The sequence below is a fragment of the Polistes fuscatus genome, unplaced genomic scaffold (assembly GCF_010416935.1).
Source record: "Polistes fuscatus isolate 324 unplaced genomic scaffold, CU_Pfus_HIC Scaffold5, whole genome shotgun sequence".
In the NCBI taxonomy this organism is placed as follows: Eukaryota; Metazoa; Arthropoda; class Insecta; order Hymenoptera; family Vespidae; genus Polistes; species Polistes fuscatus.
The window spans coordinates 6,775,310-6,802,759 of record NW_025113129.1 but is presented as its reverse complement, the minus strand read 5'-3'; the positions used below and the strand labels follow the sequence as shown (position 1 = coordinate 6,802,759).

General features: G+C 31.4%; 1 protein-coding gene and 1 long non-coding RNA gene across 8 annotated transcripts; both read left to right on the top strand.

Moving 5' to 3' along the window:
* Positions 1 to 855: 855 nt before the first annotated feature.
* LOC122522210 (myelin regulatory factor-like protein) lies at positions 856 to 26,093 on the top strand. 7 transcript variants are annotated; one of them, XM_043643059.1, is made up of 19 exons: positions 856 to 1,084; positions 18,435 to 18,528; positions 20,284 to 20,499; positions 20,611 to 20,702; positions 20,803 to 20,844; positions 20,959 to 21,116; positions 21,219 to 21,494; positions 21,567 to 21,745; positions 21,980 to 22,196; positions 22,347 to 22,505; positions 22,613 to 22,942; positions 23,038 to 23,297; positions 23,369 to 23,719; positions 23,790 to 23,964; positions 24,063 to 24,138; positions 24,227 to 24,339; positions 24,450 to 24,703; positions 24,789 to 25,008; positions 25,088 to 26,093. In XM_043643059.1, exons 1-19 carry the CDS (start codon positions 1,036 to 1,038, stop codon positions 25,160 to 25,162), a joined length of 3,336 nt encoding a protein of 1,111 aa, XP_043498994.1. In that variant the 5' UTR covers positions 856 to 1,035; the 3' UTR covers positions 25,163 to 26,093. The 7 variants fall into 7 exon arrangements, with proteins under 7 accessions (XP_043498994.1, XP_043498990.1, XP_043498991.1 ...); XM_043643055.1 differs by having other exon boundaries at positions 20,803 to 21,116; positions 21,231 to 21,494; XM_043643056.1 differs by having other exon boundaries at positions 20,803 to 21,116; positions 21,992 to 22,196.
* Positions 19,340 to 20,157, top strand: LOC122522212. Its single transcript, XR_006305011.1, has 2 exons — positions 19,340 to 19,611; positions 20,106 to 20,157. It is a non-coding gene; the product is annotated as an uncharacterized LOC122522212 (long non-coding RNA).
* Positions 26,094 to 27,450: the final 1,357 nt, after the last annotated feature.

Genomic DNA, 27,450 nt, shown 5'->3' with positions numbered 1-27,450 from the left:
ACGTTAAATTCCTACTATCGCCTACTGGTGGTCAGGTTAGTAACTAAGATAAATGTAGTTTAGCGAAAAGTAGACTTGTGAGTTTCAATGTACTTTTGCATTCTTTAGTACTATGATGTTACCGATAATGTAGACAGTGGTATAACCATAGTAAGGAAACAAGAAATATCGACTTAACATGAAACGTTGATCGAAATAAATATTATTTTCATGTAGAATATTTAAAATAGAAAGAAGAAAATCATTGTAAATTTCTGTGAAAGAAAATGTTCTTCAAATTGTTTAACGAATTCAAAGAGATTTGGCGCGCAATTAGTTGATCTAGAGAGACGATCACGTGACAATGATTTCCGCGGCGCCGATGTATAACGATTTGCGCGCCCGCGCGCTCATGTCGTTCCTCTTCGAGCCACGAAACTCTTTGTATAGTGAGAGAGAGAAAGAGAGAAAAAGAGAGAAAGAAGAGTTTAGTTCTCCGCGTCTCAAAGATTACGCGCGAGTTGTCTACGGTATTTCACGAGAGCAGAAGTACTACTTTGAGCGAGGTCTTTTAGTGCTTTTCTACAGGATGTTTTGTTCGTGTCTTCTTCTAATTTTCCACCAACAATATCCTTGCCCTTGTTCTTTGTTTATTTTTACGTTTTAACATTCCTCCGAAAGGATTGATGTGTATAAAAAAAATTTGTGTTTTAAAGACTTTCCCGCAAATACATTGTCGTAGATGCATTAAAAAAAGACAAAGTGAGTAAAGAAAAAAGTACAAAAAAGACAGAACAATCCAAAGAAGGAGAAAGAAAGAAGAATAAAATTAACCTGGTGTATTTGTTTTTTGTTATTTTAAGAAATAAATAATAATAATTAATTACAAGAAGAATAGGACGATAAAAAGAGAGATAGAGAAAGAGAGAAAGAAAAGAAAGAAAGAGAACGTCTAATATGCGGGACGTCATTGGGTCGAGCAAGCGAGCTCCGAGACAAAATGGGGCCCGTTGATCGGGCCCGGAAGAGTGCTGGGCTCCGATCACGAACGGAGGTATGGATGTCATCGGGGACGGGGACGAGCAGACCCTCCAGGCGATTCTAGGTGAGTACTCTCTTTTTCTTACTCGTTATTGCATTTTCTCTTTCTTTACTACGATCTCGATTTAGGAGTGGCGTATGTATACCTCTATGTGTTGTGTGTGTATGTTATACGTAACTATACATATGTATATATGTACATAGAGATATATAGATATAATCAGTAGTGCATTCGTGTGAATTAACAAGTTGTTTTACCGCTTCTCCTCTCTTTTGCTAAATCTTTTTGCTAAATCTTTACTTGAATCTTCATTTTCTTTTTTTCTTTTTTTTTTCAAATGTTTTTGCTAAGTATTCGTATCAACTTTTTGATTATTATCTTCGACGCATTAATGTCTCTTTCTCTTTCTCTGTCCGTAACGTGAAAGTTAGATATTTCTTTGCATGCACGTGTTTTTGGTAGGATTTTTTTTTCTTTTCATTATTCATAAAAAAAAAGAATAGAATAAAAAGAAAACAAGGGCCACACATTTGTTTTCCGTTCCAGTTACGTGGCCAATGATACCGTCGACACGTTTTTACACGGCCTCGCGTGCGAAGAAAATGTAATGGCGAGAAAAAGCGTTCGTCCGCAAAAAATAAAAAAGGGAGGAGGAGGATCGTTGAACGTTCAAGGAGAGAATCGCTATAACGTCATTTTGAAGTCGCGATATAGTTGATCGTTTCTATAGAATATTTTTAACATTTCATATTTCTCATATTTTCCTCTCTATTCTCAGAGAAAGAAAACACTAAGGTGAAGTACTCACTTGGTTGCTTCGTACGTTGACCTTAAAACGCACCATGGATACCGAATGTGCGTCTTCTTTCCTTTTCTCTTCTTTTATTTTCTTTGAGCAATCTCTTCTGTAATTTAAACGTGTTCGTATTGACAATTTACTTTTTTCTTTTTTCTTTTTTCTTTTTTCTTGTGTTCGTTGGAAGGATAAACTTTTGTGAATGCCTTGCCTAGAAAGAAGAAGATCGACAGATCGTGAAATGATCGCACAACGATCGATGTATCGTAAAACTTGTTAACACTTTATAACCTAATTTGTTTTTGTGTTTACACAAAAATTATATGTAAAAGCTATAGTATTACTAATACGCCTGTATTATGTACAATTATAAACCTAACTACGAGTTTAAAAAGTCTCAGAGAAAAAAGAAAAAATGAATTTCTAAAATCATCTATAAGCTTAAAGCCTATTTAAGAAATTTTGTATAAGCGTCTAATTAGAATGCACGTAAAATGACGCAATAGGAGGTTGACAAAAATTGTTTTTCATTTTTTCCTTATATTTGCATAATAATTCTCATCGATTTTGAGAACAAACATATTTGTAAAATTATTCGGAATGAAAGAACTAAAGTTATTTGTTTGAGTCACGCATGTTATTAATGTTTATTAATAAAAAGAGAATAAAAGAAATATAAATCATATTGTCATTTTTAAACTGACACGTAATACATGTAATCGAGTCGTTGAGATAATTATCACGCATTCGAAGTAAGAGAAATTAGTCTCATTCTTCTATTCGCGTTATATTACACATGTGTGTATATGTTTTTGAAACGTTCATTAAATGATACATACATAAGTACATCTTTCCGATGAGATATTTGCTTGGCGACGTTCTCTCGCGGATACGGCACGATCGACCTGGAGAACGGAATTTTCTCGAATCGGATATGCCGTGGTAGAAAGCAGTCAACGTTGCTCTCGGTATATAGTACTTACATACTTTATTTTCATCAACATTTCCGGAAGATCTTCCAATTTTATCAAATTTACAAAAATTTACCAAAATATATTATTTGGATTGTTTAAATATTTTCAATAAAATATTATGAATTATACCTAATGAAGAAAATCGAACACATTTACCCGCATTAAATTTAAGATTTAACGTAATATATAACATCGTTCGGTTTGGGTCAAAGATTAGTAGCATAAACTTCATCGCGTTTGAATTTTCTAATTATAATACATATAAGTTGTCAGTAAAATGTATAATGAAATAAATATCATCTTGTTGAGATATTCTTAGAATTAACAGGCTCATTTAACTATAGCAATTTTGATTCTGGTTTTCCTGGATTCTACCGTTCGTCTGGTAGTGAAAGTAACTTAGAGAACGTTCTTTTCCGTTTACACGAAATTATTTACGGTCCGACACGTTGTATACTCATTGCTCATTCTTCTCTTTCTTTCTTTCTTTCTTTTTTTTCATTGTTTATAAGTAATCAATGAAATCATTTAGAAGAGGAAACATTGTGTAAACTGGAACGTATCGCAAATTGAGATATTTGCAATAAAAATTACATTTAAGAAATGTTTAACGAATGATGTCTCAATACCTTGATGTCTTAATGATCGATTGCTTTGAATCTTGTCTATTATGTTAATCTCGAGATAAACTGCCTTTTGCTGCAAATAACTCGACTGTTCTTCGTTCAGTTTTTTGTTTAACTATTGAGAATTAACGAGTTCGCTGAAAGGCGGATAAGCTTTTAAAGTAGCAGAGTGTGCCTGTGCGCTTCGACTCAATACAGGAAAACATGTCCCCCTTGTTAATAGTTTATTAGCAACGCAGGTCGGTGCATTGCGGTTCGCCTCCGATCATCATAGAACCATTGACGATGATGGAAACAAACAAGTTATGCAGTCAAGAATTTAAATGAATTTTGTTCATTTATCGGCTAAGAGAATGATCGAGAACTTTGCAGTATATTTCTTTGGAGTTTGTGGTAATTGTTAGAATAAAAATTAATGAATAATTAACACAAAATTTGTGATCAATAATCAGAAATATTATCTGCTTTTGTATTCATAAAAATATGGATGCATGAGTATAGAGATTTTCTTCCAAAATACCATAGCAATACTAATCGTTGAGAAATCTTTATATATATGAATATTCCTTATCTTTTAATTACAGGCAAAGCTTTTAACTGTCCTATCAAACTCATAATTCTAGGTTCGGGAGAATGTTGACGCCTGTGCATATCTAAATGTACCGCCATGTGCACAGATAAGAGATTCAAGAGCTTTCGTTTGTTTTGTCGTTTATTTTTCGTAAAGATAAATTTCTAATCTCTTTTTTCTTTATTTATTTCTTTAATTCTTGGAGAAACTCAAAGAGAAAGTCTTTTGCTCGTATAACGTATGACAACGAATGTGTGTCTGTGTTTCATGAATGTATCGTTGAAATGAAAATGATTTTGCTCGAAAAAAAAATATATATATAGAATAGTAATAGAAATCTTCATTCACATAAGTGTACAGATACGATAGTTATCGGCTAGCTTCAATTTCACCTACATCGTGTAGTTCTATAAATAGTATCAAACAGTTAGTATATACCTAAGTATATTACAGCGATGGTTTGTTATACTCCGGTATAGTAATGATCGTTATAAATTGCAACAAACGATGTCGTCACGACGAGCCAATTTACTACTTACAACTTACGTCCTTTTGAGTCTCTTACGAATTGTTCTAAAGATTTATACATATTTTGATCGAATAAGACAGAATACGCGGGAACATTTTTATAGGTGATGAGTCAAATGTACCTACATGACTCAAAAGTTTTTACGTGGACTAAAAACGCACTCATAATTTAACTTTTAAAATCATCTGGTAAATTTGTATCTATTTTCCGTTATTTTATAATTCTCAAAGTTGACTTCGAAATTTCTTTGAAGAGAGAGAAGGAGAGAGAGAGAGAGAGAGTTCAGAACTCTTCGGTTCATCGGTTAGATTTGTTTGGGACAATGGTAAGAATAAGTTATGGGATTTGGTTGTATGACATAGCCATTCGTATAAAAGCACGAAGTTAAGCAAGCTGGAGTCGATTCGTACCACCCACGAAAGCACATTGGTCGGTGAAAAGCATTCAGGACCCGCCTTGCGTGGAAAAGCTCAAGAGCATGCGCATTCTTCGCAAGTATACGTCAGATAACAGTGCCATTGGTTACTTTACGGTATACACCCTTTTACTTTTCATTCATTTTGGAAGTTCCTGCAATTTCTTCTTTTTCTTCCTTTTTCTTTCTTTTTCTGTTCATTTAGTAGAACTTGATTATGCGTGAAAGATAAACAAGAAAATTAGACGATTTCTTCGAAACGATACAAGAGGAAATTTAAATATTTATTTATTTTCTCTCTATGTATCTCGTAATTTAAATATCTTTTTTGTATTTTCACGTTTAATTATATCATGTAATTCGACAATAAGATTATTTCATTACACACATTGCTCGTTTTACGTTGGCATTCTATAGAATGCCCGCAAAATATACATTGTCCGTAACATATACAATTGATCTACAATTATTTGTATTTTTTATATTTACTGAAATTAATGCAATTGTACAATTGATTTGTGTATCGTTATAGTAACTCGTACGTTATATAAACGTTTTACATTAACTCACGAAATAAGACTATTTTTCTTTTTAATTACATGAAAATTTGTTTAAAACGACATCGCGTGATCACGGTTAAGGTTTATGCAAAAAAACAATTCTTACGTTTATTCGATCAATTTCGATTTAAGAATAATCAATGTCGTTTGGTTCGAGTGATTATTTAAACCGATTGTACCTGTTACCTTTCCCTTTCCGAAAGGGAAATATTTAGTAAGTACATATGATCTAGCAACCACCTGCATAAAAGGGTGATAAACTGCCCTTTAACGCGCCCTCCCATTTTTGAAAGGGTGTGCGTGGGAAAAAGGGCGGAGTGTATCCATAAATACGTCCACGTGCTCGAGACGAGTCCTTTTTCTCGTTTTGATGAAAGAAAAAGGGGGAAAGACAATTAGGGTGGTTTGTTTAATCGATGCTTTTGTATTTACGTTCACCACTTGCTCTATGTTTGTTCTCATAATCAATGATCAAACGTGATCATTAATTTTTTCATAGTTAAAGGCGGATAAAGTAAATAAAGAAAGATTTTTTACGAAATAAATACTCAAAGAAAGTACTTAATAATATCAATGTATAGTATATAAAAAATAAATAGATAAAAAACATAAGAGAAAATGATAACATAGAAACAGAAAATAAAAAAAGTTAATAATTTTCCATGAAATAAGTATTATATAATATGTTTGTATGTAAATAAATACTTATTTTTTTTCTTTATAAAATTTCTCATTCGTGTATATAATACAAATGATCATTATAAATTTCTATCTATTAATAACGATCTTTTTAATTACATTACACATTTTAGAGATAGATTATAAAGTCTTATTTTTTTTTCTACGAAGAAGAAAACATGAATTACTAATAATAAACCGGCTCGAGAATAAATCGTTAAAGGAATCTTGAAACGTAGACTATAGTTGATATCTCAAGGATACGTTCTGATCCTCCTACTCTTCCTCCTCATCTTTAAAGGATTCAACACTTAAACATATATAATATATATTTACTTATGTTTACATATATACTGGAAAAAACTCTTAGCAGAATGATTTTCCTTCTAATTTAAATAAATGATTATGTAATCTTTCAAAAAAGATTTTTTTTCTTCTTCGTTCTTTATTTTTCATAGCAAATGCATACGATTCGTCGAGTTCGTGCAACTTAATCGAGCGTTGGACGACTGGCATTTACCGATAATATCGGCCCCGTGTATTCACCGTATAAGTACATATACATGTATATATGTATATACTACATTCATTCGTATATAATATCACACGTTTTACCTCGCAGTATGCTCTTTCGTGGAATAACTTCACTTATACATATATATTAGATATGCATGTATCTTTGACGAATCGTGGTTGCACAATCTTGGAACGGTACGACGGCCAACTTGTCCCGAAGACACGAAAATCGTTGGCAGTACCTATTATCCTGGATAATTCCGTCATTGTTCTGGACATCAATTACTCTAATGACGCGAGTATGTCATTGTATAATGAATTGATGCGCGATAATCTAATTACACTTTTACACCATGTCCAATTGAATGTTTCTTCAAAGATCTTTTTAAAAGTCTTAAAAAAATATTCGATAAAAAATGTTTTCCTACGTAATCGTGTTTTTTTTTATGTATTATGACACGAAAAGGAATTGTGAAACGAATCAATACACGTTGATCTAATTGCAAATTGCACTTATGCACTATGTCCAATTGAATTCTTTGAAAGATCATTTAAAAAAATAACAAAATAATTTTTAAACAGAAAAAAGAAGGACGATCATGATTGCAGATTGGTGGGGAACATAATTGTGTTTCCTATGACGTGAAAACGAACATGTTTGTTTGAATTCTTCAGAGAACTATGACAAATAAAGGACATAGAAAACTAGAAAGAGAGAGAGTGGGGGAGGGGGAGGGAGTGAGAGTACTATAATCCGACTAATATTTATACTAATACGACATCAGACTAGTAAGAATTAACGATCTCTTCCTATCATTCTAGCAGTTCAAACTTGCCAACAGCGGGTTTACAGTGACGGCTGTTCTAGATTTTCATTGGAGATTGTTTGTAATGTAAGAGAGAGATAGAAAGCAAAAGAGAGAGAGAGAGGATGTGTGGACTACTTTGTAACTCGCGAGTCGTGCCGCGTTCGTTCGTGCATTGAGACGTTCCGCATGTAAAACGCAACTAACGTTTATTATTTTCTTTTTTTAATTCCTTCATTTTTATATTAATTATCTTTTTATTCTGTTAAGATCACATTCTAAGAGATCGTTATGAATAAACAAATTTGTAATGAATGATAATGGAAATTTGAAATAATAGATATATATATATATATATTTTAAGTATATGAAATTAATATGTGAGAGAGTATTTATACATCATCTCTCTCTCTCTCTCTCTCTCTCTTTCTTTTTCTTATTCACTCACTCTTTTACGTTTTTATTCTCCCACACGTTAGCAAACTAGTAGTAGAAGTAGGTTGAAAGAATTAAAAGCGTGTTTAAGATCGTGCGGTTATTTAAACATCGCCGCGATCCGCTTACGTCTTGCATCGTTGTAATTTTACGTTTCGATGAACATCCTCGAAAATGACAAGTCCGAGTTTATAGAATGACGTAGTAATATCCGCTCGTAAACGTGGTCATTTTAAACGAACATTTCTTTACCTCGTGTTCGGTCGGGAAAAAAGAAGAAGTAACAAGAAAAACAAAAAGATATAGATAGCGTACTGTTTTGCGACATAGTAGCAAAGTTATGTTCTATTGTACAGAAAGATATTATTATAAAAACTTTGCTAATATTATCGTGAAAGATTTTATTGTGGTCAAATTAAGAAACAGAGAGAAAGACGGAGAGAGATCGTTTGTCAAGAAAACTTGGAAATATATTTGTTACTTTTCTGGATAATTCGTTTCGAACAAAAATATAGAGATTTTTTCTTTTGCATTGTAAGAATTAAGAAATCGATCTATAGACACTTTAACATCTATTTTACGTAGTTAACATTTTCATTTGTTTTGTTCAAAATTTATTTTAAATTTTTTTCATCGTAAATACTTATTTTCAATAGTTATTTCTCATAAATCATGATTGCGTTGTTGTCGAGAACTTGGTACGTGTGTCACTGACACGTTGATTATGAAACTTATTATTATTTGTGATTTGTACGATGTACAATACTTGCGTGTTTGAAACGTCATTAAGCACGTGTTCTTAGATTGTGTCTATACAGATATATATATAGAGGGAGAGGGAGAGAGAGAGAGAGAGAAAGAAAGAGAAATAAGTACTTTAATGTATAAGCGGAAGTATTTGATGAAAACGTTTTCGCGTAGAATATATTTCCTATATAAAATTATTCTAAACGCAAACGTTAAACAAACCAAATATTTTTTATGTCGAACGTAACGAAAAAAAATAAAAAAGAAGATTATAGTAATCGATCTTACGTTTATATCTATAATGGCCAAATATGTATTTATATCATCGCCAAAGTGACGCAACTATGAAGTCAGTGAAAGCCGATAAATTCCAGGCTGTAAAGTTCAAAACTATCAGTGTGGGAATCGGATGACTTTTCGGTTTAAATTATTTATTATACTTACTATCCGTAGTTATTAGATTGATATGAAAAATGATTGGACGAGAAATACAGATATTTTCAAGGTGACAAATTTCGAATAGAATCTAATGTCACTTTGAAATAAGAACTTTGATTTTGTTGAAACGTAACGATGTACCAAAATGGCTGATTCCATCGGTCATAGAAAAGCTGGTAGGGGTGACTATTATAAAAGAAAAATGGCTTCCAGCGTTCCTCTTGATGTCCCGATGTCGTGCTTTTTCTTTGAGTCACGCTATCACTGTCCTCTCTTTTTCTTTCATTCCTATTCGATTCTACGTTTGAAACACGTTCAATACATACATATATATATATATATATATAATACTAAATATCGAGTTTCTTCGTTCTTTATAAGTTCTGCGTGTATAGGTGTATGTAAATATATATATTATGTTACTAAATATACGAATGTAAAAATATATGTACCTATGTATGTATGTTCGTATAGCAACATTAGACGTATTATCATATTTATAGCTTTAGTGGTAATATTTATTCTCATAGGTAGGCACGTCACGGATAAATGATGTGTGGATGAGAATAAGTACGTAGACACACGCAAAATTTCTTTGAAAGGGACAGGTGAAATGTCGTTTAAAAAAAATAACCTCGAAATATTTCGTTTATAGTCAGAAAAAAATTTTCTTTTCGATCATATGATAGATAATATGGTTCTGACACATGTTCCAAAGAAAATAAGTTCGAAACTTTGTGCTTCTCCGATACACCCGTCTTGAACAAAACAAACTCATACAAAAGTATCGATCATCGAAAATCATTTCATGTTTCGTCGCATTGCTTTTATGTATCTATATGTCGTATTATGAATACGATAAAATAGAACACAAGTGGTTAATATACATTCTCACAAAGCACGCCATACCATTTTGTATCTCACGATTGACCGATTTCTAGTCTACAATATATATATATATATTGTGTATATATATATATTGTCGATTTATATATATATTGAATCCATTCAATTACGTACACTCCAATGAGCTAGGTGAAAGGTGTACAGGTGTGGCAAACATAACACAATCCACAATGCACAATCGAGAAACGTTAAATAATTCTTGTTACTAGAGTTCCAATTAAAAGTGTTAATATACCATATCGTCCAGACTTTTATTCTATAATCACTGTTTGAATTTATTTTTAATTAGAGGAGGTATAAAATTTATTACTGATAAAATTAACTCGGGTTATTTAACAAATTATTGAACACGCACAAAAATATAATATTATAATTAAATTATTATTTTGAAAAATGTCTAAAGGTAAAAATGATTTAACTCCAAATAACGTCTCTGATATATCAGCACGTTTAACGTTATGTTTGTATATCTGTATAGAGGTACGTATATTAAGACACGATTTCACGATTTTTCAAAGTTTTCAGTGACTTTGATAGGTCGAGAAAGAATGCAAAAGCGAAACGAGCATTTGAGAAATATGGTTTACATGCGTGCATGCACTTGCAGGTACGTCGCGTCCTATGATCGTGCCACTGACGTTAACAACGACGTTAATAACGCCAATAATTCATTGTGCACGAGCAAAGCCGTGTCGTCGTTCCGGCAATAACTTGGAAATTCCAGTCATAAAAAACAAATTATTTTCTCTTTGGTCAGACTCTCATTGTTTATAAGAATTTTATCGATACCCCTTATAGTTTCTTTGTTAACGACAATTTTCCAATTAATATTTCGTTTTCTGTTTCTTTTTTCCATTTCTTATTCATTTGTACATTTTGTATTTGAACCATCCTAAGAGATCCTTGAAATATTTTTTGTATTGTTCAAGATAGGAAGACGATAGCATAAAATAAGAGATGATGGTTTAATGACCGTGATAATTTGCTCGTGACTTGGTTAATCCAAGTGACCCGAGGTCACGGCTTTAAGGCTTTGCGCTTGAGGCCGTGTCAGTGATCAAACACGCTTGACTTTCTAGACATGAACCTACATCGGGTCAACTAATTAGTGTGGGTCGCCAGGGACCTCGGATCTTTTAACAAGCGTTGGAGAATAAATCATATACATTATAGATCTCTAGATCTATATAATATATAGGGTGAGCCAAAACTTCCTACGTGATTTTCAAAATCAATTATGATATATATGAAATCATATTACATTATCATTTTGATAATGTGCACGATGTTAACGGGTTTTATTAACGTGCCTTTAATTGATTCAATTGGCATGCAAGAATGTCAACGCTGAACGCATTGCACAATATTTTTTTTTCTTCATTTTTTCCTTTTCTTTTTTCTTTATATACTACTACAACGTTCGATGCAGTGAATGCAATTACAGAATACACGGATAAATGCAAATTCGATAAGCTTATCATAATCTGTGGACACGTATATCTTCGTACAAGATTTATAAATATATTTATGTGATTTACATTTATCATTTGTTTATTCGTTAATTAATTTTCATTAAATAATATTTTCATAGATCCGAGAGAACGAAAATGTCGTTAATTACTACTCCTATCTTTATTTTTCTGATTAGATTTATTAAAAAAAAAAAAATAGAATTTCTTTTTTCTTATTCAATTTTGTACTTGAAAAAATGTGTAAGCAGGAATACATTTGGTGGTACATGGTGTGTGACGATGATATAATTAAAGGGGTTCGATAGAAACACACGGGCACTTAAGTGACGATTATACGCACTCGTGAACATGCACGCGACGAAACGGTATCGCGAGGGTTGTATTATATGTATGTCCAAAGGTCTGACGGACCGCTGGACAGCAGGTGGTTGCTAAAAGAATTCTGATGGAATAATTGGCAAAATCCGTTAAAGCACATCGGCTTTACCTCTCCGTATGTTTCCTTAAATTATTATCTTTAGATAATTTCACATGTTACATTATTTCCGCGTTTCATACTTCATATAGATATTTACTTCAACTTTCATCTTATGATAACATTGTAAAAAGTTTTCATTTGGTATGACGATTAGAACAAAAAAAATGATCATTTTAATAAGAAATTATTAGAAACGCTCTAAAAAGATATTTATTTTAGTAGACACCTAATGTTTTTTCTTTCTTTTTTTTTTTCAGAAAGTAGGTCCCTCTCATTCCTTTCACAAGTTTTATACTCTTCTTCAAATATTTTCTTCTTTATTACTTATAGCAAACGAAAACTATTCTGCTTTTATCAATTATTTAGAAGCGTTCGGTTTATTGATTATTTAAATCTTTCGTAATATATTATTTGTTTTTTCTATCTTTCTTATTTCCGGCTTTAATATCGCATGATTCGATGGATTTCGTCGTAAGAAAAAGAAGACTAGAAAAATAAACATTAAATCGAGATCATTATTACTGGTAGTAAGTATAGTTGTAAAGTCGAGACGTTAATCGACACGCTTCGGTTAAACTCAGGTACTTTTTATTATGAAATCTTCAATTTTAAGATTTATAAAGAAAAAGTTTGATTTAACAGTTCGAATTTTCGTAATAGTTTTTTTTATATATTTTTTAAGTCAAAGATAAAAACAATCATTTTCAAGAGAGTACAATTTCATGTTAGAAGCTATAAAATTAATAAATATTTATATCTGTATATAATTTTATTTCTAAGTATTACTCACACGACGTAAATAGAAGATAACGAACATCGTGTCTATTCTATCTCAATCAATCCATCCACAAAGAGTTCCGTTATTAATAAGCAAATTAGGGTAAGCTTTGAATTCATTTGTGAATTTCGTGTCGTCGACTTATTTTCCTTGGAGAACTGCGGATAAGTATAAGGTAAATGTCAGGCCATTTGCAAAAAGCCTAATTGGTAATCGATGTCGTCTGCTTTGTTTCTTTCTCTCTTTTGTCGTTGTTTCTTATTCCATAATTAGAAACAACTATCATTTCTTATTAACAACGTTACCGTTTTATTGATCACTTGTCTTATTACATATATATATTCAGCAGGCCAAAAATTCCAAATGTTTTTTGTAGAGAAAGTTTCAAAAAACATTGATTGATTCTTAAAATTGCGTAGAAATTTTTTGTTCATGTTTGTTTGTTTCAAATGACAAAAACTAAAGTAAATAGAAAAAATAAGAAACTGTTAATTCACGGTGCACATCGTGGGGAGGGGGGGGGAGAAAATGGAATCGTTGGAAACCACCCTCCACATAGGGTGACTTAGAGCTTTAAGCACCGCCCTAGTAGCAGAGGGCAAATCCCCACTGTTATATTCTACAAGTATGGAGGATCAAGGAGCGACCCCCTAGAAAACTGCAACTCCCCCACCAGAAGACTAAAGAGACACGAACAACCCGCTTATTCACGAATCATAACGGATAACTCTCAACCGATAGTTTGTTTCTCCGATGGACTTTACTTTTCTACGTTTTTTCTCTTAATCGCATTAACGATTTTTACACACACCTAACACATGCGAGTTGCATTTTGTTGTCAACGTTAGTGTTACAAGAAGACCAAAATCAAGCGTGTAAAGGGAGAAGAAAAAAGAAAATAATACAAGAGTCATTTGTGTAAAAAGAATGACTCTAACGACGTCATTGACAACAATATTTTATCTGGGACGTTAATAGTGATCTAACATCAAGTACGACGCTATGTAGCGACCAAGTGATTCTGTGATCTGTTTCGAAAAAGGAATTAATTATTCTCGGTATGGAATTTTCATGGGCATTACAACAGCATCAATCCTCTGATCCTGTTCAAACGGGACGGGGACATACCAGTGATCATCACGATGACACTGTAGTTTTGAATCAAGTTTCGGCTCGTAGACTTCTTAACATTACTGGTAAATTTTAATAATCTATAATAATTATAAAAAAAAGAAACTAAAGAATATCGCGATCCAAACGAAATAATATAATTTTTTAACGAACGAAATTCTTAACAATTTGGACAAATATGATCATCTTGAAATGTCAAATTGTTATCCGGATTACACGTTGGTATTGCGTGATACCAGTTTTAACACCTGACGTACGCGATGAAGGTGGCAAGACCGTGTCCATACAGCGTTTGTCCCCTTCAAACGAGAGGGTTAATTACCGTGAAAAAAGCAGTAGCTAAACCTTGCACACCGTAATCGTTTAGGTCCCAATAAGAAGCAAAAATGTATAGGACAGCTGCATTCTGGCCCCTGTTTTTTGAGCGTTGCGATCAAGTTAGATCGACGATTTTGTTTCGTACACGATTAACTTCCTCCGTTTAAGTTGCCCTTCTCTTCCGGTTTGAAATACTATGATACTACACCCTCGACGCACGTTCCGCATCACTTTTTTTTTGATAATTTTTCACATTTTCAAACATACGCATTTATTTTCCTCTTGAATATTCGAATATTTGGAAAGAGATTAGAATTTTCCAAATATTTCGCTCCCACTTATTAAATAAATATTAATAAAAATTCATAAAATTCTGTACATTTCCCAAGGTCAAAGAAAACTTTTTATCGATCTCCTTGTTACTGCATAACGATCGATATAATAAATCTGTAATAAAATAGTAGATGATATCAGAAGATAATTAATCACAAAATCGATCGTTGTATCTTAAGTTACAATTGTTTTAGGAAGGATGTTCCCTCGAATATCGAACGAAAGCAAGTTTATTTTCTCGAAGGACTCCTTAGATTACTTTTATCTATAGATATAAATATCTAGGCGATTCATTTTTATTCTATTTGCACTACAGGTGAAAGTAGATGAAGGAAGTAATATATATATATATATGCAAGTTTTTGTTAGTTCATCATTCAGTATTTGATTGGCCATAAGCTTATTATACTTAATGATTGTTTTCTTTTACGATTGGATGCACCGATACTCCCGAGAATTGAAATTTCGATCATTTTCACGCTTTATATCGAATATCTACTATAAAAAGGGAGCAAACTATAAGAATATCGATCTTCCACACAAGTGAAAGTTAACTAGTTATTTTCTATAAATTTCGTACCAAATGTTTTTATGCAAGTTATTCACGGTAATAAATAAATACTATGGTACGTTTATGTTGACTCTATTTAACCGATCATTTCCGCGACACGTTTTTATTTTTAAAACTTAAATTCAACTAACTCTCCAAACAGTCATTCATTTTCTAAATTAATCGAACGTACAATTAAACTCGGATATTTAAAAAGAAACCGTTTTGATAGATCGAATTAATTCGGTAAACTAATTCGAATAATTTAAATTCGAATAAAATTATATCATTAATTAGACAATTATTATCTTGTTATAAGATAATGTAATTCTAATTATAAGATTCCAATTGAAAATTTCAAATATTTATCTAAAACAAACAAAAAAGAAGAATAATTTACTTCATCAAATTTATCATTCATAAAATATAGTAATTAATCGTTTGATTTAATGAACGATCTTTCAAACTTTTCTTTCTTCTCTCTCTCTCTTTTTTGTTAGATCATTAACAACTTCCTTTCGGCTTTGTTCTTAATGACTACGTCATATTATTACGCAAAAAGACAGAAACCCGGTGAAACTCATCGTCAAAGACACGCGTACTTACATACAGCGTGGAAAAATATTACCTTTCTTGACTTTACCCTGCGTGTGGGAAAGTTTAAGAAAGATCTACATCCATGTTTTACAAATGAAAATGAAGAAAAAGAAAGAAAGAAAGAAAGAGGAAGAAATAAGTTATTGTTAAAGACGATCGTTACCATGCAAATTTATTCAAAGAGATTATAATTTATAATTTATAATATTTTGAAATCATACATTTTTTTATGTGCACATATATGCATTATTGTTCGAGAGAAATTTTGTATGTGCTCGTTCTTTTAATTTCACACTTATTTTGCATTAAAAAATATTCTAGAAAAACATAACGTGTGTTTATGAGCATCTACATCTATGTTCAAGATATATATCTATATTGAAATGTAAAGATATTCAGATTCAAAGTATATTCGAAGCATCAAGCTAGAGAATAGTGTTTGGTCGATACTTTACCGGTAACTTGGTTGGCAACGGCCCAACCTTTACAACGACTCACCCTTTAAATTTCATCTCTTTTCTCATATCTTGCAAACGTACAATACTGATAATGATATATAAAAAAGAGCATATGTATAACAAATGTTATAATAAAATAATCAAGTTAAATAACATGATATTCTTGACTCTACAATAATGAATAAAGAAAAAAAAAATCTTTTAGATAACATTATTCTGATAATTATTATTTTGATAATTGTAAAAGAAAAAATCTTGAAAATACTTATATTAATCTTTTTTGAGGCATCTTGTAGTCGTAGCGTTAAATATTACACAACTTCCTTATTCGTAATTCCTAAGGACTATAAAAGACTTTTAACCGAGCTTCAAAAAGAATAATCATTCATTATATACCAATACTAATTATATAAATGCGATGTATCGAGCAAGTAAAGTCACGTGCACCGAGAATATATATCCTTCTTCACCTTCCACGAATGTCTGGGATTTTCCGGCAAAGTATAGATTGACATAGAGGATAAGATTTAAACGGGAAGACTCGAACCGTGTGTTTACATATTGCAAAATCTTATATTTTCGCTTATGTTAGTTGTACAGAAAATACAAAGATAACGTGTTCGCGATGTCGAATGATTTTGTAGTTGTATCTCGTAAAACAGGATATTCGATCGATAACTGTTTTCACTTATAATTATCGATTATAATCGAAGAATCGCGATCTTTCCTTCTTTCTTACATACATAAATGCAACTTACAATAAGATACGTTTAATAGAGAGATTGATCAATTATTCGATTATTTAAAAAAAGTAAAAAATAAAGAGAGAAACGGATTCTATTTTAACTATAAAATGAATTAAAAATTTCGAACTAATTTGAACTATTAATTATTCTTTTTTGACACATTTTAAACTAATTTTTCCATTTTTTTCAAATCGTACAATTACAAACTAGGCATGTAGGATTCAAAAAATGTAGTACTAAATAAAAATGATTAATATTTCAAATTACCTAGATAATTATGGTCAACTTATTGATTCTATTTTTCTGATCAACAAAGCGTCTCTTTCTTTTTCAAAGGACAGATTAAAATCTCTTTTATACAAGAGAGATGATCTGCCTATTTTACTCCTCAAGATACAATAGTCTTTTAAATTGCTAACTAAGCTCATGTTTATTCGCATCGATTATATGTAAAATGTTGATGTTTACAAGGTATTAAATGTCAATGGGACGTGGGATGACGTTTTACCTGGCTCGATTAAAAATGATAACATTACATCTATCAATGGAAAGGATATTATAGTGTAAATGCTTGCTATGATGATTTCTGCGAAGTCTTAAAGGCGCTTTAACGTTTGGTTAACGCTATATAACTTATATGACAGAGACCGGAAGCATCGAGTTATGACACTTGAGTCGCTGGATTAAATGCTTTTAAGAATATCCGAGATATGTATGTCATTATATATACATGTCTCAATTTCTTTATTACGTGTCCAAAAAAAAGAGAGAATAAATGATTATTAAAATTATCTAGGAACTTTAGGCCTACCCTGTATAACGATAAAAATATTAAACTGTACTTTCTTAAAATTCTACTGAATTTATCGTTAAAAGAAAACGAATATGTATTCTGCAAGTGTATCAACAATATACTGTTCACTCGAGCATGATATCATCTTCGAAATTCAATAGCCCAAGAAATCACTTCTCCTCGAACCAATAAATCTCTCTACTTTCTCGTTTTGTTTCTTACATCTAAACTGTTCTCTAAACTTCTCTAGTCTCTTGAACGAATTATCAAGATGATAGACAACGTGATTTTGTCCGTATACTCGACGCTTTCTCGATTATGTTGTAAAATAGATTAAAAAGGTTACCAACCAATCGATTCTTGTTAAGAGACTTAAGTCAAAGATATCACGTCTTGTTTCTCGTTATATTGATGTTCTTCTTATTATCTAATCCTCATAATAATGCATTCACACATTCCCGTTAATCGTATACTGTTGTTATCTAGTTAGAATAAATATCGTAAATTTATGGTATAGATTTTATTTACTTTTCTTCAACATTGCGATTGTAAACAGCTGTGTAACTTTTTTTTAATAATTTAAGTATTTAATATCAAATTTGAATGTTTTTAATCAAAAAAAACAAAAGTTAAAAAATGATAAATGATGTAAAACGTTAAAAGATAACGACAGCAACGACAAAGTTCTTTATAAACATTAAACGAGCGATGTGCAATGCCAGTAAAAAAATGCGAATTTCTTTTTTTTGGTCTTTTTTTTAGGTCGAGGTGACTTCGTTGGAGGAATTGACAACGAAGCCTTTGACTTTTCGCAGTTGGAGGATTTCATTAACAGCGACAGCGAACAACCAGCTACGTGAGTTTTTCTTTTTGATTTCGTAAACGTTTGATTTTTGTATTTCGAAAGAAAATCATCGAGGAGTTCGATTCTATGCACGTGTATGTGTGTGTGTGTGTGCGCGCGCGCATGGGTTTTTTGTTTTTAAAGAAGCAACTAATTTAAAAAGCTCCTCCTGCTACCATCTCTCAGATTAACGAGTGAATTTAACTTTGGTGGGAAGCCATCGTTAACGCCTACGTCCCGCGTGTACAAGCACGTGTACAATGTGCGTTGCAAACTCGACGAGAGAACAAGGCTATTGTGTTTTGTCTCAACATATATATACATCATTATACATACACACATATATATATACGTATTTACGAGAGCTACTTTTGTTAAGCTCGCAAATCTCTTTATTTGTTTTATTTTTCATTTTAACAAGAAAATATGGCTCTGGTACATACGTACAATATATTTTGTTTACCGTTATTGATTTTTGTCTTCAAACTGATATTCTAATTTTAAAAAACTTTATAAAAATTTTGCAATTAAAAAAGAAAGATTCGCGTTAATTTTCAATAATAATTGATATCCACGCAAAGGACTAACAAATTCAAATACAATATGCTCTTATTATTCGAAGTAATGAGCACGCGTTTCCTGTCGTCGACATACGCATATCACGTTAAATCTCTAAATTGAACGGTCTCGACACGATCCATACTACCGCTGTTCCAGCACGTGCCACAATTCATCGTCAAATGTTAGGTATTGCATATTGTCTAGAGTCGAGATTTAAAGAGGAAGGTAGTTGAAATCGACAGTTTTTATTAATATTTTTTAATGTTCGTCTATGTGTTTCCTTTCGAAATAAAATTGAATTCATGTTGTAGACGAGATAGATAGAGAACATTGGATTGGCTCGTTTGCTAACGTATAAACTCTTCTCTACAGACAGATACATTTATATCGAGCAGACAGATATCGTGTAGTAACGATCGCAGAGAGGTATAATGATATAATGACAGTGACAGACTGGATGGAATTGATGGAATCACTGCATGCTGAGTTAGGCTTGGTAATTCACTGTGTGTTGTGTGCTTCTAGCATTAAAAGGTTTCAACAATATCCTTTACATCGACTATAATATTATCTTTCTTTAGAAAATATTCTTTAAATTTAAAAAAAAAAAAACAAGTATTAGCAAATTAATAAATCAATATATTACATACTCATCTCTTTAACGCAAGTGCAATACAAACAAAGAAACTTAGAAAGATTCTAATTAGAATATGAGAACATTATAGGTAAATACACGAATACAAAAGTATTATGATTCTAATACAAATAAAATCGAGTAAAGAAGAAAAACATGAAAATATCTGTGTTTTATACTTACAAATTATAAAGAAACGAACCCAAATCGTGGCAACGCTCAAATGCCAGTCGGTATTTCGTCTTGTAACGAGGCAAACGATAACGATATCTCATGTTTTATAAATTCCGCATATCCATTGCACCGTTCGCATTCATGTATACATCTACTTTTATAAATACCGCCTTTAATTTATGAAAACTATACAGTAAATTATTTTTTCCGCTTTAACTAGACTCTAATTATATTATCACGTAAAGTAGTAGACTTCTAACAAGTCTAAGAAAGTAAATAAGAATGAAGAAAAATAATGGACATTAAAGATACGTTTGTTGCATATGTTTGACTTATTTAAAATATAATAAAAACAAAAAAAATAATACTTATCTTTATTTGTTATTTCTTCTATTCAGATATTTCGCGGACACTCTCGCAGCAGAAGAAAACGGAAGTGGACCGACGAATCATGGTGATCGAGTTGAAGCAACGGGTAGTCAGCAAACACCACAACGTTTACCTTCACCAATCGTTCACAACCATGCTGTGTCGAACGCATGTTCCTCTGGTACCACCACTACCACCGTCCCAAATGGTACCACCTACAAAGATCCACAATCGTACGTTCATCCGTAAGTTGACGACAATTATGTATCTTTTGATCATTTAAAATGAACACACACACATCATGTATTTTCTAATTGATATACCTCTTGTTACTGCTTGATTATGGTATATGGTAGACATCCGTTGCCAGAAAGTCCACCGGACAGTGGAAGCGAACCACCATATTCTCCGCCTGGACACCATGATCCTCAACACGCTCACTCGCCACGTAAGATGCTTTTTGTGTATTTCTGTTATTTCATTATTATTTATAACGGTTATTATTGAGATAAAATGTAATTTTGATGAAAATTTATCATATATCCCAGATCAAAAGGCAGCCTTACAAGAAATACTTTTACATCACCAAGGTAGTACATCTAATTATCCAGGCAATTTGTTACCATCCTCGCCAAGAACATTGGCTACACCTACCGATTCCTTGTTGTTGACACATCCGGTCTTAACTCCTCATCTTACGTCAGGAACGACGAACTTGTCGACGCAACAACAAATTGCACCACCCTTAGTACCGTTGTCGCACGAACATGCTAATGATGGTATTAACACCTTGTATTCGTCTCTTCAGTCAGCACCTAAAAAGAGAAAACTTAGTCAGGATGGACTCGTCCACGTCAAACAGGTAAATATCTACCTTATAATATAGTAATCGTCAAATAGTTGTTTTTTTTTAATGCCTGCGCTTCCTTTTTTCCTTCAATCACATTTTGTACTCTTCGTATGGTCTTCGCATAAGGAACCGGAACTGGGAACGGTGGAACATAGTTGCAGCAGTAGTAGTGCTGTTCTCGATGGTGACGAAGTTGCTGACAGCAATTACATTGATCCTAGTTATCAATGTATTCGATTTCATCCTTTTCAACAAACTTCTTGGCACGTACTTTGCGATCATAATCTAAAAGAACTTCCTGTACCGCATTACAGAGTCGATGCAGATAAAGGATTTAATTTCAGTAATTCCGACGATGCTTTTGTTTGCCAAAAGAAAAATCATTTTCAAGTAAGAATTGACAATGTTAAAATATGCATTTTGGATAGCCATATCGATCGTTCGTCGTATTCTTTTTTCTAGATCACTTGTCATGCTCAACTTCAAGGAGAGGCTGTATTTGTTCGAACTGGTGAAGGTCTGAAAAAAATAAATAGCTTTCAGTTACATTTTTATGGAGTTAAAGTTGAATCGCCGACGCAAACGATCAGAGTAGAACAAAGCCAAAGCGACAGAAGCAAGAAACCTTTTCATCCTGTTACGTGAGTATAATAAATGAAATGAGATTAATTACTAATTGTAAATAATACGAGATATGCATTCAAGTTCTAAATTTTCCTTATTTTTTCCAAGAAATTACTTACACTAGAAGCCTGAAATTTTCTCAATATTTTTGACGAATAATTTTTTAAAAATAAAATTAATTGAAAGCACCTCGTACAATTAATGTAATGTGTTCTTTGTAAATAGCATTTCTCTATGTTACACTAAAATAGCGTTGTTTCCAGGGTGGATTTAGGCGGCGAGCGTGTTACGAAAGTAACAGTCGGCCGCTTACATTTTAGTGAAACAACGAGTAATAATATGCGTAAGAAAGGAAAGCCAAACCCAGATCAAAGATATTTTCATTTAGTTGTTGGTCTCCATGCTCATACAGCGGATCAAGCTACTTATCAAGTCGTGGCACATGCTTCCGAAAGAATAATCGTTAGGGTAAGATAATATTGTTTTAACAAAATGATTACCAATTTTGTTTCCAAGTTCTTTCTATTCTCTTTTATTTTTTTTATTTTTTTTTTTTTTGTAAAAATATAACATATTAAAGGACAGAACGTTCTATAGAACCAGCAACATTTTGTACAGGCAAGTAATCCAGGACAATTTGAATCTGAGGGTAGTGGCGTTGGAGCTGAAGGGGGATGGCAAAGAGGTGCAGCATCTGATAGCGTTTATCATGCAGGCCGAGTTGGCATTAACACGGATAGACCAGACGAAGCTCTTGTAATTCATGGCAATATGAAGGTAATTTCTAAAATCATCGTCTCTATGATACAACAATAGTAAAATAATTATTAATTCTCAAAAGAGTACGTAGATACGTAGTAACGTATATATGTATGTAATCGTAGATTACTGGTCATATTGTTCAACCAAGTGATGCAAGAGCTAAACAAAATGTTCAAGAAGTAGATACACGTGAACAACTGAGAAATGTACAACAGCTTCGTGTAGTAAGATATCGATATGCTCCAGAATTTGCCTTGCATTCAGGTTTGGGAATAAAACCGCAAGAAGATACAGGTGTAATAGCTCAAGAGGTACAACAAATTTTACCGGAAGCTGTACTTCCAGCTGGTGATATTGTTCTTCCCAATGGTCAAAGGATTGAAAATTTTTTGGTCGTTAATAAAGAACGAATATTCATGGAAAATGTAGGAGCTGTAAAAGAACTTTGCAAAGTATGTTCTCACATTTTCTTAGATTGTATTTGTTAAAGAATTGAATTTGATATAATGTCAATATATTTATCATTATTTATTTTATTTTTTTTTAGGTAACGGACAGTTTAGAAACTAGAATAGATCAACTAGAAAGAATAAACAAACGCCTTGCTAAATTAAAAAGAGGCGACAGTCTTAAAAGTTCCGTCAGTACGGTGTCTAGTATTTCGAGTAATAAATATTCATCGCCTACTAATAATAAATCGTCTATTCTTGGTAAAACAAAAAGGATTGAAAGAGAGGACGAACTTCTATGCAGTAATAAATTTATACAAATTATTATTGTTATACTTATACTGATCATGGCATTTTGGTAATTATTATTATCTTTGCATATTATAACTTTTAAATTATTTACAAACTTACGATTATTACGCGTTATAGTCTGGTTGCAATGGCAACATTATACTTTCTGGAGTATCAAAAACGTAGTAGCCTTGAATTGTCTACAATGGCAAGCAAAGATATGGTTGCTGTGAAACCTGTTCATCCAACCATGTTATCAACAACTCCAACATATGATCCTAGATTGAATTCTTTATTACATAGTACAATATCTTCTTTATTCACAAAACATGGTCCATATACGAGAGGATTGGACGGTGGATTACCTTTAAAAAGTAATTCTTTAACAACACAATCGCCTAATACGAAACAGCAATTATATTCTCAAGAAATAACTTCGTGGTATCCGATAAATCATTCGGGACCACAACCAAAGCTCGATAAAAATAAGTATGTTAAATTATTTACGCTCGATGTATTATCGAAAATATATTTTTAATAAGAGAAATAATAATTATAGCGAATTTCCTGGGAACTGGTTGAGTAAAAACGGCGCAGGTGCTATTCCCAGTAACGTAGATGAAAATGATCAAGGAACAGACGTTGATGCAACATCTTCGAACAAAGATCCAATTCCTTTAGGAAGGCCAAATGATTGCCCTGCACATTTTAGTGAACTCGAAAGTCCATGTCAGGTAGAATTCTATATAAATAACATGTGCATGTGTGTGTGTGTTTCTACCTAAAATTACAAAGAGATATGATATTTATATAAAATATATTTTATATTTAGGTTTACTGTTGCTCAGCTGAAATTCATCAATTGGAAGATCCGCAACCCGATCATCCACCAGAGAAAAAATCTATTTGTAAGTTTAATTATATGATATATATACTTTAAATAATACAAGTTATGAATATATTTTATTCTTACAGTTATCATTTGATTCTTTTTAGCAGATCATCTGGAGCAACCTTTAAATATCCACGAAGAGAAGCGTAAAGTAAGCAAAGGTTTTCAAAATGGCATTAATCCATCTGATCCTAGCACACAAACTCTCGTAAAAGAGGTAGCTCATTATATACAGAACAATGTTTTTCTATAATATGTTTTTCTTCCCACAAGTCTTGCTATCGAAATATAATAAATATATATTATTATGATATTCTTTTTTTCTAGAACAATTACAAATATCTCCATAAAAGGACAAAACGAGAAACTGTTGGTGCAGATTGGGGAGAAGTAGCTAGTAACGCTGCAGGCTCTTTACCACCTGAACCTAAACCCCAATTGTTTATTGTTGCCAAAAGCTTTAATGTCTCCTTAGATCAACGATATTGCTCAGCCGCGTCACCAAATACTCCCAACAATATAAGTTGTATTATACCGCTATCTAAACATATGCCTGATATGCATCTTACATTACATTTCCTGTATGTAATTCTAATAAAAAATATTATTTTTACTCTTCTATACCTTTAAGATTAATTTAATAATTGATCTGTATATACTTTATAGCGGTATGCCTTGGTTCTGGCAAACGGTGCAACAATGTCCCGTATCTTCAACTTCTATTGACGAGACGATGATATGTGGTTGGACTTATACTTTGCAACAACAACAAACACAGTATATTGAAAATAATAATCAACCAGGCGATCAATCTTTTCCTTTAGATGTAGCACATTATCTCAGGAAAACGTTAAAATTTCGTGTACCCACTGTACAACCTCAAGAAGTAAGTTCGTTTCAAAATAATTTCAAAGTGAGATATTTTTCCTAATGATAATACTTTAACTTTTTTTTTTCTGTTACAGAATATTTGTAAGAATCAACATGGTGTTGATTATCTAGAATTCACATTGCACTTTTATCGAGACTGCAATGAATAATTTGGTCACACATTGATATGTTTTACTTGATCTAGAAAGAGTGATACACAATATTCGGTGTACAATTTAAAATCAATCTCAACAGTAAGTGATAATATTTACAATAAATCTGATTGTAAATCTCTCCCGTGCCTTAGCATACTCTATAATTCTTTTTTTATCTCCTCTCTCTCTTTCTGTCTGTCTGTCTGTCTGTCTCTGTCTCTCTCTCTTTCTCATATTAAAAGTTTAAACAAATATTTAATAAATGGCATAAAATTTTGGAGCAATTTGCACATAGTATTTTATAAGTAGTGATATATTTTATATATTTTCATAACGATCTATAACAGATGTGTCAGGTATCATTGTCACAATGAAATATAATTGTTCAAAACTTTTAATTTTAATTTAATAGAAGTTGGATGATAAGTAATGAATGTATGCTAAAAAAACGAAAGTTTTTATTTATAAATATTACGGAAAGAAAATTCTTGCATTAATATTTATGTATAATATTAATTTGATATTACATATATTTAGTTATCTTTCTAATATATTAAGCGCAATTGTAAAATCATATCATGTTAAATGTTTATTGTTTTGGCCAATACTCCTTTACAATTATGAATTACTAATGAAGGACAAATTTTTCATATAATATCATTATTTATTATTAATTACACACTTATATTCAATATCATCATTATCAAATACTTTTGATATTATAGGATTTCAAGTTCCTAGAAACAATTTATGTAATAAAAATTTGTTTTTAAAACAAATATTATATTTTAAGATACTTACAATTAGTAATGCATTCATACGTGATCCTAATTTTGTCTTAGAAACATTGGGCTTTAATTAAATGTATTTATTAATATATGCTACACCTGTCTTATTGTAGACAAACGAAAGAACAAAGAAAATAGTAAAAGATATGATTTAAAAACATTTTCTTTTTTATGCCAGTACCTAAAACATTAAGTGTCAAAATAAAAAAACATTATTTACAACATATTTTCATTATGATCAGTATTTTTTTTAAATTACAATTTTTATTTTTATTTTTTATTGCTTATTTCTAATTTAATAATAAAGCAGCACGAGAAAAAAAAGTTACGTGCATTGTATCACTTACTGCCGTCCATATATTTTTACTTTTGGGGGGCAAATACGTATGCATAATACAGGATGAGACAATTGCATGCTCGCTGTAAATAACTTCTAAATTATTTTGTATCGTATCAAATTTGTGTATTAAAAAGAGAAAGTTATATATGATTTTTTATATAATACATAATTTAGAAGTTAATTAGAGTATTTATTAGGTATTTCACTCTGTATGATAAAAGTTATGGTTTATATGAGAATACCAATGCAATAGAGACTCACGTGCACAAATTTGTGATGAATTGTAGTAAACGAGAAAAAATGAATATAATTTTAAAGTAATAAGAAATATTATCTATCTATATATCGTCATATACATAAATTGTATAAAAGAGAACATATTATTGTACAATTATCATTGACTGTGTGCTTTTAGGATAAAATATAGTATAAACATTTTTTATTGTATATCTTACTTGCCTTAAAATTAAAAAAGAAAAAAAAACAATATCATTATTCTATTACAATTGAATAGTAAGCACTCTTTCATTACATAAGTTTAAATTATGTTTGACACATTAGTAAATAATTAACAGGGTACAAATCATATATGATAAGATTAACAAAACTCGTAAGTGATTTTTAAAAAAGAGAATAATGCATATGTAACGTAAAAACATATGCAATAAGAATATAAACAGTATACACGAACAAATTCAATTAAAATTCTTCGTAAATCATTGTTACAAGTGACTCGATATTTATATCGATACATTCGATAGATACCTATACATACACATATATTTCTGTAATTTTACGTTCTAAACTCTCTTATACCACTTATATTTGTTTCGTTATCATTTTGTATTTTAATTATGTTACATTTTATTACATTATAATAATATAATATATAAGTATGAAGTTATGTATGATAAATATATATAAAAACAATATTATCTGAACAGCTTAATTTACGTTAACATATATATGTTACAGGCAATATATATTTTGCGGACATTCTATACAATGCCCGCAGTAATATATTGCTCGTAACATATATGTACATTTTTTGTAATTAACAAATCGACGTGTCTTTGTTTTCTCAATGACTACTCATTTTATTAATATATATATTATAAAAAAAAACTGTTTTCTTTTAATATCTTATTAACGAATAAATACAATCATGAAATAGT

Excerpts from the sequence above, each read along its gene's own strand:
- LOC122522210 (XM_043643053.1), top strand. The coding sequence starts at position 1,036 with ATGGATGTCATCGGGGACGGGGACGAGCAGACCCTCCAGGCGATTCTA. Across the intron at positions 24,139-24,226 it reads ACCAGAGAAAAAATCTATTT|CAGATCATCTGGAGCAACCT; the intron begins GTAAGTTTAATT and ends GATTCTTTTTAG. Across the intron at positions 24,340-24,449 it reads CACAAACTCTCGTAAAAGAG|AACAATTACAAATATCTCCA; the intron begins GTAGCTCATTAT and ends CTTTTTTTCTAG.